The sequence below is a fragment of the Eucyclogobius newberryi genome, unplaced genomic scaffold (genome assembly GCF_026437365.1).
Source record: "Eucyclogobius newberryi isolate DKJ021-1_F unplaced genomic scaffold, fEucNew1.0.hap1 SCAF_14, whole genome shotgun sequence".
Classification (NCBI taxonomy): domain Eukaryota; kingdom Metazoa; phylum Chordata; class Actinopteri; order Gobiiformes; family Gobiidae; genus Eucyclogobius; species Eucyclogobius newberryi.
In genome coordinates, this window is record NW_027315768.1 from 435,772 (window position 1) to 454,373 (window position 18,602).

The 18,602-nt window shown below is 54.8% G+C and overlaps 1 protein-coding gene across 2 annotated transcripts in view; it reads right to left on the reverse strand.

Annotated features, from left to right (window-relative positions):
* Positions 1–18,287, reverse strand: part of frzb (frizzled related protein) — a 160,883-nt gene extending 142,596 nt beyond the window's left edge. For both annotated transcript variants that reach the window (XM_072444152.1, XM_072444151.1), the window contains exons 1-2: positions 18,030–18,287; positions 7,300–7,548 (exon numbers count right to left, since the gene is read on the reverse strand). In XM_072444152.1, coding sequence (XP_072300253.1) covers positions 7,300–7,548; positions 18,030–18,231 — 451 coding nt within the window. In that variant the 5' untranslated portion in view covers positions 18,232–18,287. The remainder of the gene's footprint in view (positions 1–7,299; positions 7,549–18,029) is intronic.
* Between the last annotated feature and the right edge of the window lie 315 nt (positions 18,288–18,602).

The window sequence follows — 18,602 nt, forward strand, 5'->3', positions numbered from 1 at the left end:
CATGAGGACAGCATGTGGACAACATGAGGACAGCATGAGGACAGCGTGAGGACAGCGTGAGGACAGCATGTGGACAACATGAGGACAGCATGAGGACAGCGTGAGGACAGCGTGAGGACAGCGTGAGGACAGCATGAGGACAGCATGTGGACAGCATGTGGACAGCATGAGGACAGCATGTGGACAGCATGAGGACAGCGTGAGGACAGCGTGAGGACAGCGTGAGGACAGCGTGAGGACAGCGTGAGGACAGCATGAGGACAACATGAGGACAACATGAGGACTGTGGTTAGAGCTGTGGTCAGAGCTGTGTCAGACCTGTGGTCAGCATGAGGACAGCATGTGGACAACATGAGGACAGCATGAGGACAGCATGAGGACAGCGTGAGGACAGCGTGAGGACAGCATGTGGACAACATGAGGACAGCATGAGGACAGCATGAGGACAGCGTGAGGACAGCGTGAGGACAGCATGAGGACAGCATGTGGACAGCATGTGGACAGCATGTGGACAGCATGAGGACAGCGTGAGGACAGCATGAGGACAACATGAGGACTGTGGTTAGAGCTGTGGTCAGAGCTGTGTCAGACCTGTGGTCAGCATGAGGACAGCATGTGGACAGCATGTGGACAGCATGAGGACAGCGTGAGGACAGCATGAGGACAGCATGAGGACTGTGGTCAGAGCTGTGGTCAGCATGAGGACAGCATGTGGACAGCGTGAGGACAGCATGTGGACAGCGTGAGGACAGCATGTGGACAGCATGAGGACAGTATGTGGACAGCGTGAGGACAGCGTGAGGTGTGGGTGAGGTGTGGGTGAGGAGTGGGTGAGGAGTGGGTGACGTGTGGGTGAGGTGTGGGTGAGGAGTGGGTGAGGAGTGGGTGAGGTGTGGGTGAGGTGTGGGTGAGGTGTGGGTGAGGTGTGGGTGAGGAGTGGGTGAGGTGTGGGTGAGGAGTGGGTGAGGTGTGGGTGAGGAGTGGGTGAGGTGTGGATGACGTGTGGGTGAGGTGTGGGTGAGGTGTGGGTGAGGAGTGGGTGAGGTGTGGGTGAGGTGTGGGTGAGGCTTGGGTGAGGTGTGGGTGAGGTGTGGGTGAGGTGTGGGTGAGGAGTGGGCGACGTGTGGGTGACGAGTGGGCGACGTGTGGGTGAGGTGTGGGTGACGAGTGGGCGACGTGTGGGCGACGAGTGGGCGACGTGTGGGCGAGGAGTGGGTGAGGTGTGGGTGAGTTGTGGGTGAGGTGTGGGTGAGGTGTGGGTGACGAGTGGGTGACGAGTGGGTGACGTGTGGGTGACGTGTGGGTGACGAGTGGGTGACGTGTGGGTGACGTGTGGGTGACGAGTGGGTGACGAGTGGGTGAGGTGTGGGTGAGGTGTGGGTGAGGAGTGGGCGACGTGTGGGTGACGAGTGGGCGACGTGTGGGTGAGGTGTGGGTGAGGAGTGGGTGAGGTGTGGGCGACGAGTGGGTGAGGTGTGGGTGAGGAGTGGGTGACGTGTGGGTGACGTGTGGGTGACGTGTGGGTGACGAGTGGGTGAGGTGTGGGTGAGGAGTGGGTGACGTGTGGGTGACGTGTGGGTGACGTGTGGGTGACGTGTGGGTGAGGTGTGGGTGAGGTGTGGGTGACGAGTGGGTGACGAGTGGGTGACGTGTGGGTGACGTGTGGGTGAGGAGTGGTTAACGTGTGGGTGAGGTGTGGGTGAGGTGTGGGTGAGGAGTGGGTGAGGTGTGGTTAACGTGTGGGTGAGGTGTGGGTGAGGAGTGGGTGAGGTGTGGGTGAGAAGTGGGTGAGGAGTGGGTGAGGTGTGGTTAACGTGTGGGTGAGGTGTGGGTGAGGAGTGGGTGAGGAGTGGGTGAGGTGTGGGTGAGGAGTGGGTGAGGTGTGGGTGAGGAGTGGGTGAGGTGTGGGTGACGAGTGGGTGAGGTGTGGGTGAGGTGTGGGTGAGGAGTGGGTGAGGTGTGGGTGAGGAGTGGGTGACGTGTGGGTGACGTGTGGGTGAGGTGTGGGTGAGGTGTGGGTGAGGTGTGGGTGACGAGTGGGTGACGAGTGGGTGACGTGTGGGTGACGTGTGGGTGAGGAGTGGGTGACGTGTGGGTGACGTGTGGGTGAGGAGTGGGTGAGGAGTGGGTGAGGTGTGGGTGAGGTGTGGGTGAGGTGTGGGTGAGGTGTGGGTGAGGAGTGGGTGAGGTGTGGGTGAGGAGTGGGTGAGGTGTGGGTGAGGAGTGGGTGAGGTGTGGATGACGTGTGGGTGAGGTGTGGGTGAGGTGTGGGTGAGGAGTGGGTGAGGTGTGGAGTGGGTGAGGTGTGGGTGAGGTGTGGGTGAGGCTTGGGTGAGGTGTGGGTGACGTGTGGGTGAGGTGTGGGTGAGGTGTGGGTGAGGTGTGGGTGACGAGTGGGTGACGAGTGGGTGACGTGTGGGTGACGTGTGGGTGAGGAGTGGGTGACGTGTGGGTGACGTGTGGGTGAGGAGTGGGTGAGGAGTGGGTGAGGTGTGGGTGAGGTGTGGGTGAGGTGTGGGTGAGGTGTGGGTGAGGAGTGGGTGAGGAGTGGGTGAGGTGTGGGTGAGGTGTGGGTGAGGTGTGGGTGAGGTGTGGGTGAGGAGTGGGTGACGTGTGGGTGACGTGTGGGTGACGTGTGGGTGACGAGTGGGTGACGAGTGGGTGAGGTGTGGGTGAGGTGTGGGTGAGGAGTGGGTGAGGTGTGGGTGAGGTGTGGGTGAGGAGTGGGTGAGGTGTGGATGACGTGTGGGTGAGGAGTGGGTGAGGAGTGGGTGAGGTGTGGGTGAGGTGTGGGTGAGGTGTGGGTGAGGTGTGGGTGAGGTGTGGGTGAGGAGTGGGTGAGGAGTGGGTGAGGTGTGGGTGAGGAGTGGGTGAGGTGTAGATGACGTGTGGGTGAGGTGTGGGTGAGGTGTGGGTGAGGAGTGGGTGAGGTGTGGGTGAGGTGTGGGTGAGGAGTGGGTGAGGTGTGGGTGAGGAGTGGGTGAGGTGTGGGTGAGGAGTGGGTGAGGTGTGGATGACGTGTGGGTGAGGTGTGGGTGAGGTGTGGGTGAGGAGTGGGTGAGGTGTGGGTGAGGTGTGGGTGAGGAGTGGGTGAGGTGTGGGTGAGGTGTGGGTGAGGAGTGGGTGAGGTGTGGGTGAGGAGTGGGTGAGGTGTGGGTGAGGAGTGGGTGAGGTGTGGGTGAGGAGTGGGTGAGGTGTGGGTGAGGTGTGGGTGAGGAGTGGGTGAGGTGTGGGTGAGGTGTGGGTGAGGAGTGGGTGAGGTGTGGGTGACGAGTGGGTGAGGTGTGGGTGAGGTGTGGGTGAGGAGTGGGTGAGGTGTGGGTGAGGAGTGGGTGACGTGTGGGTGACGTGTGGGTGAGGTGTGGGTGAGGTGTGGGTGAGGTGTGGGTGACGAGTGGGTGACGAGTGGGTGACGTGTGGGTGACGTGTGGGTGAGGAGTGGGTGACGTGTGGGTGACGTGTGGGTGAGGAGTGGGTGAGGAGTGGGTGAGGTGTGGGTGAGGTGTGGGTGAGGTGTGGGTGAGGTGTGGGTGAGGAGTGGGTGAGGTGTGGGTGAGGAGTGGGTGAGGTGTAGATGACGTGTGGGTGAGGTGTGGGTGAGGTGTGGGTGAGGAGTGGGTGAGGTGTGGGTGAGGTGTGGGTGAGGAGTGGGTGAGGTGTGGGTGAGGAGTGGGTGAGGTGTGGGTGAGGAGTGGGTGAGGTGTGGATGACGTGTGGGTGAGGTGTGGGTGAGGTGTGGGTGAGGAGTGGGTGAGGTGTGGGTGAGGTGTGGGTGAGGAGTGGGTGAGGTGTGGGTGAGGTGTGGGTGAGGAGTGGGTGAGGTGTGGGTGAGGAGTGGGTGAGGTGTGGGTGAGGAGTGGGTGAGGTGTGGGTGAGGAGTGGGTGAGGTGTGGGTGAGGTGTGGGTGAGGAGTGGGTGAGGTGTGGGTGAGGTGTGGGTGAGGAGTGGGTGAGGTGTGGGTGAGGTGTGGGTGAGGAGTGGGTGAGGTGTGGGTGAGGAGTGGGTGAGGAGTGGGTGAGGTGTGGGTGAGGTGTGGGTGAGGAGTGGGTGAGGTGTGGGTGAGGTGTGGGTGAGGAGTGGGTGAGGTGTGGGTGAGGTGTGGGTGAGGAGTGGGTGAGGTGTGGGTGAGGTGTGGGTGAGGAGTGGGTGAGGTGTGGGTGAGGAGTGGGTGAGGAGTGGGTGAGGTGTGGGTGAGGTGTGGGTGAGGAGTGGGTGAGGTGTGGGTGAGGTGTGGGTGAGGTGTGGGTGAGGAGTGGGTGAGGTGTGGGTGAGGAGTGGGTGAAAATGCATTCAAATCACATGAAAGAGAAGAGAGCAAAGAAAATCCTTTCAGTCAAACACGGCAACAAAACTGTTTTAATCTTAGATTTGAACATTGTCAGAGCAGAACTTGGCACCAGCAGGAGGCCGGTCCATGTTTAGTCCTGACTCTGGCACCAGCAGGAGGCCGGTCCATGTTTAGTCCTGACTCTGGCACCAGCAGGAGGCCGGTCCATGTTTAGTCCTGACTCTGGCACCAGCAGGAGGCCGGTCCATGTTTAGTCCTGACTCTGGCACTAGCAGGAGGCCGGTCCATGTTTAGTCCTGACTCTGGCACCAGCAGGAGGCCGGTCCATGTTAAGTCCTGACTCTGGCACCAGCAGGAGGCCGGTCCATGTTTAGTCCTGACTCTGGCACCAGCAGGAGGCCGGTCCATGTTTAGTCCTGACTCTTGACACCAGCAGGAGGCCGGTCCATGTTTAGTCCTGACTCTGGCACCAGCAGGAGGCCGGTCCATGTTTAGTCCTGACTCTGGCACCAGCAGGAGGCCGGTCCATGTTTAGTCCTGACTCTGGCACCAGCAGGAGGCCGGTCCATGTTTAGTCCTGACTCTGGCACCAGCAGGAGGCCGGTCCATGTTTAGTCCTGACTTTGGCACCAGCAGGAGGCCGGTCCATGTTTAGTCCTGACTCTGGCACCAGCAGGAGGCCGGTCCATGTTTAGTCCTGACTCTGGCACCAGCAGGAGGCCGGTCCATGTTTAGTCATGACTCTGGCACCAGCAGGAGGCCGGTCCATGTTTAGTCCTGACTCTGGCACCAGCAGGAGGCCGGTCCATGTTTAGTCCTGACTCTGGCACCAGCAGGAGGCCGGTCCATGTTTAGTCCTGACTCTGGCACCAGCAGGAGGCCGGTCCATGTTTAGTCCTGACTCTGGCACCAGCAGGAGGCCGGTCCATGTTTAGTCCTGACTCTGGCACCAGCAGGAGGCTGGTCCACACACATACACAACACACACATACAACACAACATACATACATACATATACATATATACATATATATCAAAATAAGTGTACACAAAATGTACACATTATGACAGACTACATTATTACTACAACATTACGTCAGGAACAACGCGGACACCTAAATAAAGGACCCTGAATTAAGGACCCCAAGATGGCTCCTGCCCAGAGACCATGGATCTATTATAGTATGACAAGAGACACGCTTACGAGTATCAGTCCCAACTGTGGTCAGAGCTGTGGTCAGAGCTGTGGTCAGAGCTGTGGTCAGCATGAGGACAGCATGTGGACAACATGAGGACAGCATGAGGACAGCGTGAGGACAGCGTGAGGACAGCATGTGGACAACATGAGGACAGCGTGAGGACAGCGTGAGGACAGCGTGAGGACAGCGTGAGGACAGCATGAGGACAGCATGTGGACAGCATGTGGACAGCATGAGGACAGCATGTGGACAGCATGAGGACAGCGTGAGGACAGCGTGAGGACAGCGTGAGGACAGCGTGAGGACAGCATGAGGACAGCATGAGGACAACATGAGGACTGTGGTTAGAGCTGTGGTCAGAGCTGTGTCAGACCTGTGGTCAGCATGAGGACAGCATGTGGACAACATGAGGACAGCATGAGGACAGCATGAGGACAGCGTGAGGACAGCGTGAGGACAGCATGTGGACAACATGAGGACAGCATGAGGACAGCATGAGGACAGCGTGAGGACAGCGTGAGGACAGCATGAGGACAGCATGTGGACAGCATGTGGACAGCATGTGGACAGCATGAGGACAGCGTGAGGACAGCATGAGGACAACATGAGGACTGTGGTTAGAGCTGTGGTCAGAGCTGTGTCAGACCTGTGGTCAGCATGAGGACAGCATGTGGACAGCATGTGGACAGCATGAGGACAGCGTGAGGACAGCATGAGGACAGCATGAGGACTGTGGTCAGAGCTGTGGTCAGCATGAGGACAGCATGTGGACAGCGTGAGGACAGCATGTGGACAGCGTGAGGACAGCATGTGGACAGCATGAGGACAGTATGTGGACAGCGTGAGGACAGCGTGAGGACAGCATGAGGACAGCGTGAGGACAGCATGAGGACAGCATGAGGACTGTGGTCAGAGCTGTGGTCAGCATGAGGACAGCATGTGGACAGCGTGAGGACAGCATGTGGACAGCGTGAGGACAGCATGTGGACAGCGTGAGGACAGCATGTGGACAGCATGAGGACAGCATGTGGACAGCATGAGGACAGCATGAGGACTGTTGAATCGCCGTTTTTGACGTGGCCGGGCTCGTGAAACAACGTATTCAAAAACTCTGGCCTCATGTTGACAGACGACACAATGTCAAAGGATAAATCAAATCAAATCAAATCAATTTATTTTTGTAAGGCCCAAAATCACAACAACAGTTGCCTCTGAGGGCCACAGGGAGAAATGAATCAACAATGTCTGTGGTGGCGAGGGACGATGTCCCAGGGTCCTCTGTCCTTAGACTCTCATAAACAGGTGTCGCATCAGAGCCACCACCTCATTTACTCCTCAGACACAAAATAGTGGGTTTAATGAAGGAGAAGGAGTTCAATCCATCTGAAAGTGTATTCTTCTGTGCACATTCTTACAACACCAGTGTTTGCTGTATGTCCCTCTCTCTCTCTCTACTCTGCGGCTGGGAAACAAACCTGGCTCTGGGATTGTGCTGAGGGGATGAGACCTAACCAAAACTAACGTCTTACTCTTTTGAAAAAGTCCCAAGGGGAGAACTAGATTACATGGGTGCAAAAAACAAATGTAATTGGAGTACTCTAACATGCTACCAGCTAATGCGCTAACCCCCAACTTCAGTTATTATAGACTTTAACTTTAAGTCAGACCAACGTCTTTATCTTCAGACAAAGGGGTTTAAACATGTGTTAATTAGAGTTAATGTACTCCATGGGGGAGTACATTAACTCTCATCAGGTACTCCCATGGGAGTACCTGATGAGATGGCACATAGAGAGCCTGTTGAGTACATACCTGGATTGTCAGCCCTCACGATGGCCTCAGGGGAGATGCAGACGCCGCGGTCGTACAGGGGCAGCTCAGCGCAGCTCAGGCTGTCGGGCCAGCTGTGGTTGTAGCGCCTCATGACGGGTTCACATCCGGCCTTGGCCCGGGCACACACCGCCTTACAGGGCTTTATGGGCTCGTGCTGGAAGTCAATGGTGCAGATGGGAGCGTACATGGCACACAGGAAGAAGAGCAGGTCTGGACTGCACCCAGTGCCTGGACACAAGATGGGTCAGTGAACATCTAAGTGTAGAGCAGAGACCCCCAGGAGCCAACACTGTCTGCTGTAGAGTAGGTCGAATGCAGAGGACAGTAGGCCTGAACCTCTGTAGTTAGTGAGGTCCCATCCAAGTACCACGCCCACGCCTGCTTTGCTTCTGAGATCTAATGAGATTGGGCTTTGACAAGCTGGTATTGTACTTTAATATGTTACTTAAGTAAAAGTGTAGATTACCAAAATAATACTTAAATAACTTCATCCCCAACTGCAGGAGAGTCCTCAAACCAGATGTGGCTCTTGAGCTACATTTACTCAGGCCCCTGTCCAGGGTGGACCCTGCCTAAGGCCCAGAATGACTGGGATACGCTCCAGTCACCTAAGACAAGTGGTAGAAGATGAATGAATGAATATTGTTATTTTTTCACTATAGTTATAAGTTTATTGCAGTTTTGTTAGCACCATCACTCACAAAGTTAACATGTCGCTTCAATCTGGAACATTCCCAAAGTCTCTGAAAACTGCGGTCATAAAGAAGAGCAGGGGTCAGGGGGAGGGGTCAGGGGGAGGGGTCATAAAGCCTCTCCTAAAGAAGAGCAGGGGTCAGGGGGAGGGGGGAGGGGTCATAAAGCCTCTCCTAAAGAAGAGCAGTCTTGATGCTGCAGTACTGAGTCATGACCGGCCCATCTCTAATCTGACATTTTGGCTCTCACGCTCGCACGCGCACTATTTAAAGGGTCCGTGTGTATTGTTATTGTTATATAAGTTATTGAATATATTCATGCAGATGTGTTGACTAAAACCTTTCCTCTCCACCTCCACTTCCCTTTCAAGCCAGTTGGCTCAATTTAGCTCCGGGTTCAATCCCCGTCAAATCTGTGGTGTCCTCTGGTCACCCCCACACACAGAGTCTGCACAGAGACTTTGTGCAGGTGGTAAATGCTGCAGCTTTAGTCCTCTGGTCACCCCCACACACAGAGTCTGCACAGAGACTTTGTGCAGGTGGTAAATGCTGCAGCTTTAGTCCTCTGGTCACCCCCACACACAGAGTCTGCACAGAGACTTTGTGCAGGTGGTAAATGCTGCAGCTTTAGTCCTCTGGTCACCCCCACACACAGAGTCTGCACAGAGACTTTGTGCAGGTGGTAAATGCTGCAGCTTTAGTCCTCTGGTCACCCCCACACACAGAGTCTGCACAGAGACTTTGTGCAGGTGGTAAATGCTGCAGCTTTAGTCCTCTGGTCACCCCCACACACAGAGTCTGCACAGAGACTTTGTGCAGGTGGTAAATGCTGCAGCTTTAGTCCTCTGGTCACCCCCACACACAGAGTCTGCACAGAGACTTTGTGCAGGTGGTAAATGCTGCAGCTTTAGTCCTCTGGTCACCCCCACACACAGAGTCTGCACAGAGACTTTGTGCAGGTGGTAAATGCTGCAGCTTTAGTCCTCTGGTCACCCCCACACACAGAGTCTGCACAGAGACTTTGTGCAGGTGGTAAATGCTGCAGCTTTAGTCCTCTGGTCACCCCCACACACAGAGTCTGCACAGAGACTTTGTGCAGGTGGTAAATGCTGCAGCTTTAGTCCTCTGGTCACCCCCACACACAAAGTCTGCACAGAGACTTTGTGCAGGTGGTAAATGCTGCAGCTTTAGTCCTCTGGTCACCCCCACACACAGAGTCTGCACAGAGACTTTGTGCAGGTGGTAAATGCTGCAGCTTTAGTCCTCTGGTCACCCCCACACACAAAGTCTGCACAGAGACTTTGTTGTTGTTGTTGTTGTTGTTGTTTTATGGCGGTTGGCATCCGAGTGTTGCATTACCGCCAGACTTTATTCCTCAGACGTTTCGTAGTCCTCAGACTCTGTCGTAGTCCGTAAAAGTACTCCTTCCATTGCTTTGGCGTTACAAAGCCCATGAGGTCATGATGTGTTTTTGTGACTAGAATAGTTGTTGTGTCAGAGACCAACCGGCTTTATTCCAGGGAGACTCTTCTTCACCTTCCTCGCCCTCTTTGACGTTCGGTGCTTTGGAAGTACAAAGCCCATGAGATCATGGGACGTCTTTGTTGTTTTACAAAGCCCATGAGGTCATGGGACGTCTTTGTCGTTTTATCCTTTAGAAGTCCTTCTAACCGCCAGACTTTATTCCTCAGAATAAAGTCTGGCGGTAATGCAACACTCGGATGCCAACCGCCATAAAACAACAACAACAACAACAACAACAACAACAAGTCCTTCTTCCATCACTTTGGTGTTTCTAGGCCCATGAAGTCCAAGCGCGTTAGAACATCCTCTTGCTCCTCATCCTCGGCTCAGTCTCCAACACCCCCCACCTCTATAAACGTTTACCCAGCCCTGTGCTACATAAGTAAGCAACCACAGCCTGACACAAACCCTGTGACTGAATCGCCAGAACGTTCCGCAGATTGAACTCCCGCCCATTATTCCGAAACCACAAGGCCAACCCGGCCCTTTCCCTATCATAAGCCTCACAGCAAATCAGCACATGCTCGACAGTCTCTGGCACCCGACAGTGACCACACAGACCGGTCGGATGTTTGCCTATCCTACTCAGTGACCAATTGAGTCCAGTATGGCCAATCCTCATGCGGGCGAAGGCCCTTTCCTCCCACGCGTTCCTGCCCATAGACCCGCAAGGACCCACACTACCCTGTATGTGATAGAGATGCCGTCCAGTAACACAGTGGCTCCAAAATTCCTGCCAAAGGCCGACCACATGACTCTTGATAACGGGCTTGATTTCAGACTTGCCCAACTCAACCGCCACATCAATTGATGGCCGCCGAAGGGAACGTTTAGCCAGTGCATCAGCCATTTCGTTACCATCCACCCCCACATGCGCAGGGACCCAAATGAAGGAAACCCTCACATCCTTCCTGGACAGGGAGAGCATCAGACAGAAGATGCCATTCAACACATCCTGTCTGCAATCCGATTTCCCAGATTTAATGCTTGGCAATGCAGAAAGGCTGTCAGAGGCCACCACAATGCCGCAACACTGCAAAGCAGATTCCGCCCATTCCAACGCCAACCGTATCGCTATAAGTTCCGACGTGAAAACAGAAAGGCGATCTGTCAACCTCTTCTTGACCGCTAGCCCCAGGTCAGGCACAAAATAAGCGGCGCCAGTACGCCCACTCTCAGGATCCCTAGACCCGTCGGTATAAATAAACACATCACCTGAGTGCTTATCGATGAGCGCTTGAACGGCAAACTGCGGTGCCCTCCCAGCGACTCCTCTAAGCTTGCCATGCAAGCTAACATCAACAGGAGCCGGGACAAACTTCCACGGAGCTATAGCAGACAAAGCCACCGACGGGCTCACACGCAGATCACCAACCCCCGCAAGCCGCGCCTTCGCATTTCCTACCTGGCTAAAAACCATACCGCCAGCCTCACTCTGCCCCCCATCAACCCTGAGAAAGTCCCTCACCGGGTGAGAGCTCGTATGACCTTGCACATTCACCCAGTAATCCAACAGAAGTTCTAGCCTCCGGAGCCGTAACGGCAATTCCCCCAACTCAACCTGCAGCGCCGAGACAGGGGAGGTCCTAAAAGCCCTACAGCAGATGCGCAAGGCCTGGGCTTGCTCCACATCAAGCTTCCTTAAGTTAGTCTCAGCCGCAGACATGTAGGCTATACAGCCATAATCAATAGCCACCCTCATGACGGCCCGATAAATACCCAGGAGCGACCTTCTGCTGGCCCCCCAGTCCTGGCCGGATAGACAACGAAGCAAGTTATTCACCCTTTTGCATTTACCACTGACCTCATCAATGTGCCGACGCCAACTAAGCCTCTCGTCAAAGGTGACCCCCAAGAACCTCACCTCCCTGACCTGTTCGAGCACCTGCCCATGCAGTCGAAGGGAGACGTCCCTATGCCCATTGAAGAAGCAGATCACTTGAGACTTCCGTACGGACAGTTTAAACCCCCACTTCAGGGTCCACTGCTCCACCTGCTGTATTGCCCTTTGCAGTTTCGCCTCGTAAAACCGGAGATTCCTCCCTCTCACCCATAGAGCGCCATCATCAGCATAAAGGCTCCTCCCAACAGACCCATCCACGTCGTCAAAGATGTCCTTAATCATAACATTGAACAAGATAGGGCTACACACACTCCCCTGCGGGATCCCATTCTCCACCCCATAGACCCCAAAGTAAGCAGTGCCCACTCTGGTTTGGATACGGCGGCCAGACAGAAAGCTCCGGACCCAGTTAAACAGTTTACCTTTCACACCACACTTCCGCAGCTTAATGAGGAGCCCATCCTTCCAAACCATATCGTACGCCTTCTCCACATCAAAGAGCACCGCAATAACCTTTTCTTTCTGAGCCCTGGCCAGCTGGATATCAGATTCCAAACACAACACGGAATCCATGGTGTTCCTGCCCCTACGGAAACCACTCTGGTGCGCGGGAAGCAAACCCTGACTCTCCAAGAAGTAATCCAACCGCTCGGTAACCATGCGCTCCATCGTTTTCCCGAGCTGCGACGTCAAGGCAATCGGCCTATAACTTGAAGGGTCAGACGCTGGCCTACCCGGCTTCAGAACCGGCACCACCGTAGACTGTTTCCACGCAGATGGAACACAACCTGAATCCCAAACACGGTTGAAAAGACCCAGGACTAGCCCAAGCGTGTCATCAGTCAAATGAGAGAGCATGTCATAGCACACCTCATCTTTACCCGGGGCTGTCTGTTTCGCCTTAGAAAGTGCTCTCCTTAGCTCAAACAAACTAAACGGAAGGTTAAGGTCATCTTGAGTCGAAGGCTGGTGCCCAATCAGCTCAGAATTCTGGGCCAAAGTACTCTCCCTGTAGTGCCTTTCCGCAGGTGAGAGATTGTCAGAGCTGTGCACCGACACAAAGGTGCTGGCCAACAGTTCAGCTTTGTCAACGTCGCTGACTGCTTCAACACCATTCAGTATTAGGACCGGGGTCCCATGACGGCGCTCAACCCCATGCATCCGCTTAATCATCCCCCAAACATCCCCGAGACGCGTTTCTCTCCCAATTTTGGAACAATACCGCCTCCAATAGGCACTCTTGGCCGTTCTCACAGTTTTCCGCACAACAGCGCGGGCCCTCTTGTAGTCAATGAGGGCACCCTCAGTGTGGGCAACCCTTAGCCGGCGAAACGCCGCATTTCTCGCCCTAACAGCATGACCACATGCTTCAGTCCACCACGGCACCCGCTTCCTATGTCCACTACCACCACTCTTAGGAATCGTGCCTACCGCTGACTGCGTGATGAGCGAGACAATTGCACTATTGAGATCATCCACCTGAGTCAATCCTCCTTCCTGCAGAACCCTAGAACCATCATCAGCTTTCCTCAGGAAAGCCCCCCAGTTCGCCCTTGCCAACTGCCACCTCTGGATCCTCGTCCCCCTGACCACACAGCTCCCAAAGCTAATCACGGTGCGGACTAGATAGTGATCGCTACCAAAAGAAAGATTACCAAGAACCTCCCAACTACAAACACCAGCTAACTCCTTGGACACAAGTGTAAGATCTATTGCACTTTCCGCACCGGTCCCCATATCATAGCGGGTCCCACCCCCATCATTCAGACAAACCAACTCCCTTTGATTGATAAAACCCTCTAACACCTGCCCATACCTATCGGTACCACTACCGCCCCACAAAGCGCTATGCGCATTAAAATCCCCACACCACACGGCCTTTCCCCGAACATCCTTACCGATACTATGTAAGGACTCTAACGTTAACTCACCACACGGATTATAAAGGTTAACCACAGTAACAGCTTCACCACCCAGCCAGACCCTCACCGCCAGGGCCTCCGGCGCTTTACTCACACTGACAACAACGTAATTTAGGTCATCTCGGACAAACACAGCCACACCTCCGCCTCTACCCTGCTCCCTATCATTCCTAACACACACATTCCCTTGTATCCCAAAACCCCACCTAGGTCGTAACCAAGTCTCCTGCACGCACATAACGTGAGGCTTGTTCAACAAGGTAGAGACAAAATGCTTAAATTCCTGGCCATTAGCATGAAGACTACTTCATTCCATTGCAAGACAACCACCGCCATTATGAGCCCCCGGAACCTGACGGCGCATCGGGAGCCCCCCCACTCCCACTGCCAGAATGGGGCAGGGCGCCCTCCCGCAGCGCATCCTCTATCTCCGTCCACTCGGGGCCCCCAGCTCCAAAGTACTTCCCTGCAGCCTTAGCGATGATCTTAGTCTTTTCGGATCTCTTCTTGGTTTGCCCAGTACAGTTAATCACTTCCACTATAAAGAGGAAGAAATCTTTCCTCTTCACAACCAGTACATCCTCCGCTCCCACAGGGCCTCTGCCCGTGGAAGCCACACTCACAGGCATCCCAGTGGGGACCTCCCCCTGGCCGCGGGCAACGCTGCCCCCTCCCCTGTCGCCTAGGACACCAGCAGCACTGGCAGCCCCCACTGCATCCACCGTCACCTGACTACCAGACACCTTCTTGACCGCATCCGCGTAGGACATGCCTTGAGAGGCTCTAACTTTTTGCACCTCAGCAGCCCTCTTGCTGAACACGCATCCCCCGTAGGCAGAGCTATGCTCTCCCCCACAGTTACAGCACTTGAGTTTTGCTCCGTCGTCACACTTCCCATACTCGTGGTCTCCTGCACATTTACCACACTTCTGCTTCCCTCTACAGACCGCTGCAATATGCCCAAAGCGCTGGCACTTGAAGCAACGCAGGGGCGGCAGAACATATGGGCGTACGCCATAGCGCATGTACCCAACGCACACCACACGAGGCAGGATCCCACCTTCAAATCTAATCATTATCGACAGGCTGTCACACCTTACCCCATCCCGGGTCATCTTCAACCGCCTAGCATCCACCACCTTAGCTCCAGTCAAATTCTCCTTTATGTCATCCACAGATGTCGTCGTAGGGACGCCTACTATAACTCCCCTAACCGTGCCTCTTACAGCATCTGACACAAGAATGTCCTTCCCCCCCAGACACTTAGCTTCAATCACCTTCCTTTGCTGAGCCACGTCCTTGCACACGACCAGCAGCGAGCCATCCCTAAGGACACTCGCATGCTTGACCACTCCCACAGCTACAGTCAGGCTCCTTGTCAACGCCATCGGATCCCACCCCTTAAAAGGACGCATTATCCTGCGCGAGCTTTATGAACACCTTACACTCTGAACTCACATCCCCGACATCTGCAACCCCCCCGCCCTGCTCCTCACTGAGAGAGCCCTCCAAGAAGACGCCCTACGCTGCACAGGATCAGTGGCTCCAGGGGAGTCCTCCCCGCTGTTCATATCGTCACCGACCAGGTCACGCTTCCTCTTCTTCTTCCCCGTCATACGGACCGAGGCGTTCCTCTATGTTGCCGTAATATCCAAACTGTTGTCGTTGTTGTTTTTTATGGCAGTTGGCATCCAAGTGCACGAGGTATTGTCTTTGTGCAGGTGGTAAATGCTGCAGCTTTAGTCCTCTGGTCACCCCCACACACAGAGTCTGCACAGAGACTTTGTGCAGGTGGTAAATGCTGCAGCTTTAGTCCTCTGGTCACCCCCACACACAGAGTCTGCACAGAGACTTTGTGCAGGTGGTAAATGCTGCAGCTTTAGTCCTCTGGTCACCCCCACACACAGAGTCTGCACAGAGACTTTGTGCAGGTGGTAAATGCTGCAGCTTTAGTCCTCTGGTCACCCCCACACACAGAGTCTGCACAGAGACTTTGTGCAGGTGGTAAATGCTGCAGCTTTAGTCCTCTGGTCACCCCCACACACAGAGTCTGCACAGAGACTTTGTGCAGGTGGTAAATGCTGCAGCTTTAGTCCTCTGGTCACCCCCACACACAGAGTCTGCACAGAGACTTTGTGCAGGTGGTAAATGCTGCAGCTTTAGTCCTCTGGTCACCCCCACACACAGGTGCAGGTGGTAAATGCTGGGGCTTTAGTCTTTTGTGGTTTATCAGGAAAACTTGACATTGCAAAACTTTTGCAGAGGATTTTTCACAACAAGCCTTTCTACAGCTTATCAGGCTGCGATAAAACACAGTGGAAATGTACAAGACAAATGTAGTGAGCATAGGACAAGTGCAGTGTCTCCACCATGGTCTCCACCATGGTCTCCACCCCCAGACGGAGGCGGTGGAGGCTCTGTGCCTTATCTCACACTTAATGTTCACAATCAGCAACAGACTAAGACATACAGCACGAGTCCTGTGTGTCCTGTGATTGGCTCCTCGACTGCAGGCTAACCAGGGTGTGGACAGGAGGACAGCATGTGGACAGCATGAGGACAGCATGTGGACAGCATGTGGACAGCATGAGGACAGCATGTGGACAGCATGTGGACAGCATGTGGACAGCATGTGGACAGCATGAGGACAGCATGTGGACAGCATGTGGACAGCATGAGGACAGCATGTGGACAGCATGTGGACAGCATGTGGACAGCATGAGGACAGCATGAGGACAGCATGAGGACAGCATGTGGACAGCATGTGGACAGCATGTGGACAGCATGAGGACAGCTCCACCGCAGTGACAGTGAGCTCCACCACAGTCAGCTCCACCACAGTCAGCTCCACCACATGAGCTCCACCACAGTCAGCTCCACCACAGTCAGCTCCACCACAGTCAGCTCCACCACAGTCAGCTCCACCACAGTCAGCTCCACCACAGTTAGCTCCACCACAGTCAGCTCCACCACATGAGCTCCACCACAGTCAGCTCCACCACAGTCAGCTCCACCACAGTCAGCTCCACCACAGTCAGCTCCACCACAGCCAGCTCCACCACATCCAGCTCCACCACAGTCAGCTCCACCACATCCAGCTCCACCACATCCAGCTCCACCACAGTCAGCTCCACCACAGTCAGCTCCACCACAGTCAGCTCCACCACATGAGCTCCACCACATGAGCTCCACCACATGAGCTCCACCACAGTCAGCTCCACCACAGTCAGCTCCACCACAGTCAGCTCCACCACATGAGCTCCACCACAGTCAGCTCCACCACAGTCAGCTCCACCACAGTCAGCTCCACCACAGTCAGCTCCACCACAGTCAGCTCCACCACAGTCAGCTCCACCACATCCAGCTCCACCACATCCAGCTCCACCACAGTCAGCTCCACCACAGTCAGCTCCACCACAGTCAGCTCCACCACATGAGCTCCACCACATGAGCTCCACCACAGTCAGCTCCACCACAGTCAGCTCCACCACAGTCAGCTCCACCACATGAGCTCCACCACAGTCAGCTCCACCACAGTCAGCTCCACCACAGTCAGCTCCACCACAGTCAGCTCCACCACAGTCAGCTCCACCACATGAGCTCCACCACAGTCAGCTCCACCACAGTCAGCTCCACCACAGTCAGCTCCACCACAGTTAGCTCCACCACAGTCAGCTCCACCACATGAGCTCCACCACAGTCAGCTCCACCACAGTCAGCTCCACCACAGTCAGCTCCACCACAGCCAGCTCCACCACAGTCAGCTCCACCACATGAGCTCCACCACAGTCAGCTCCACCAGTCAGCTCCACCACATGAGCTCCACCACAGTCAGCTCCACCACATGAGCTCCACCACAGTCAGCTCCACCACAGTCAGCTCCACCACAGTCAGCTCCACCACAGTCAGCTCCACCACAGCCAGCTCCACCACATCCAGCTCCACCACAGTCAGCTCCACCACAGTCAGCTCCACCACATGAGCTCCACCACAGTCAGCTCCACCACAGTCAGCTCCACCACATGAGCTCCACCACATGAGCTCCACCACAGTCAGCTCCACCACATGAGCTCCACCACATGAGCTCCACCACATGAGCTCCACCACATGAGCTCCACCACAAGAGAAAATTATTCCGTTTTTACAATAGACATTTTTTCCTTCACCACTTGATTCCTTCACCTCATGAATAAAGATAAAACATAGTTTTATGTCATCAGACCACAAGGTATGAGTCCAATGGGACAGATTATGCAATACAACATGTAACATGTTGTAAAGAATACAATAAGTCTCATTATGTTCTGCCTTGGACTATTCATGGCTTCAAATCTCATTTTGAAAATGTTTGATTTTTTTCATAATTTTTGGTCCAGATGTGTCATGATTCCGGTGCTGGACGTCCTGACACACTGGGCTGGACACATGGTCGAAGTAGAAGTGATATTTGAACATTCATGATTTATTAACGTGGTAAATGACTTGCTTATGCCAAGGACAGAAAAGTGTCCGCCATATGGACCCTTTAGTCATTTTGGCCCTTTTGGTCTGAGAGCAGTATTTGGCCCCCGGACCAGTGTTTGGACAGTAGAACTTTCACCGCCTCCACAGGACGCAGAGGTCATGATGTCACAGGACGCAGAGGTCATGACCACACCTGCTTCATTGACCACAGAACTAAGACTCTAAACTAACAGGACATCAGAGTTCAGACAGGGTTCTACTCACCCAGAAGCCCCTCGAACTGCTCGATCGCCAGCACGGCGTTGTCCTGCGTGCTGTGGTGCAGGTGGTTGGGCATCTTGGTCATGTTCCAGGGCATGGCACGGCACAGTGGAATGCGCACGGACTCACAGGCGGCAGCGCGCGCGGGCGGCACAATGACGCACGCAGCCAGCGCGCCCAGCGTGAGCGCGAGGAGGGACGCCATGGAGCGGAGACGTGCAGCTGCTGAGTCCCGAGCACCGTCAACTCTGCCAATCCTCTGCGAGCCTGGAGCAGAGCGGGGCGGGGCCAGGGCGGGGCCGGGGCGGGGCAGGAACCGAGGCTAGGTCACGCCCACTCCAGCTATTCAGGGGTCATCGAACTTTTTGGCTTTGTGTACCACTTTGAAAAGTGAGTCAGTGCCAGACACAAAACACATGTGTTTCCTGCTCGTGCCATTGCAACATTGCCATTTTTATATTGTAGACCTACTTTTAAAATGTAAATGTAAGTCACCACATAAGTATTCCTAGCTTTTTATCATGGCCACTATATATGACTTCAATTAGATTCAATCACAACAACAACAACAACATA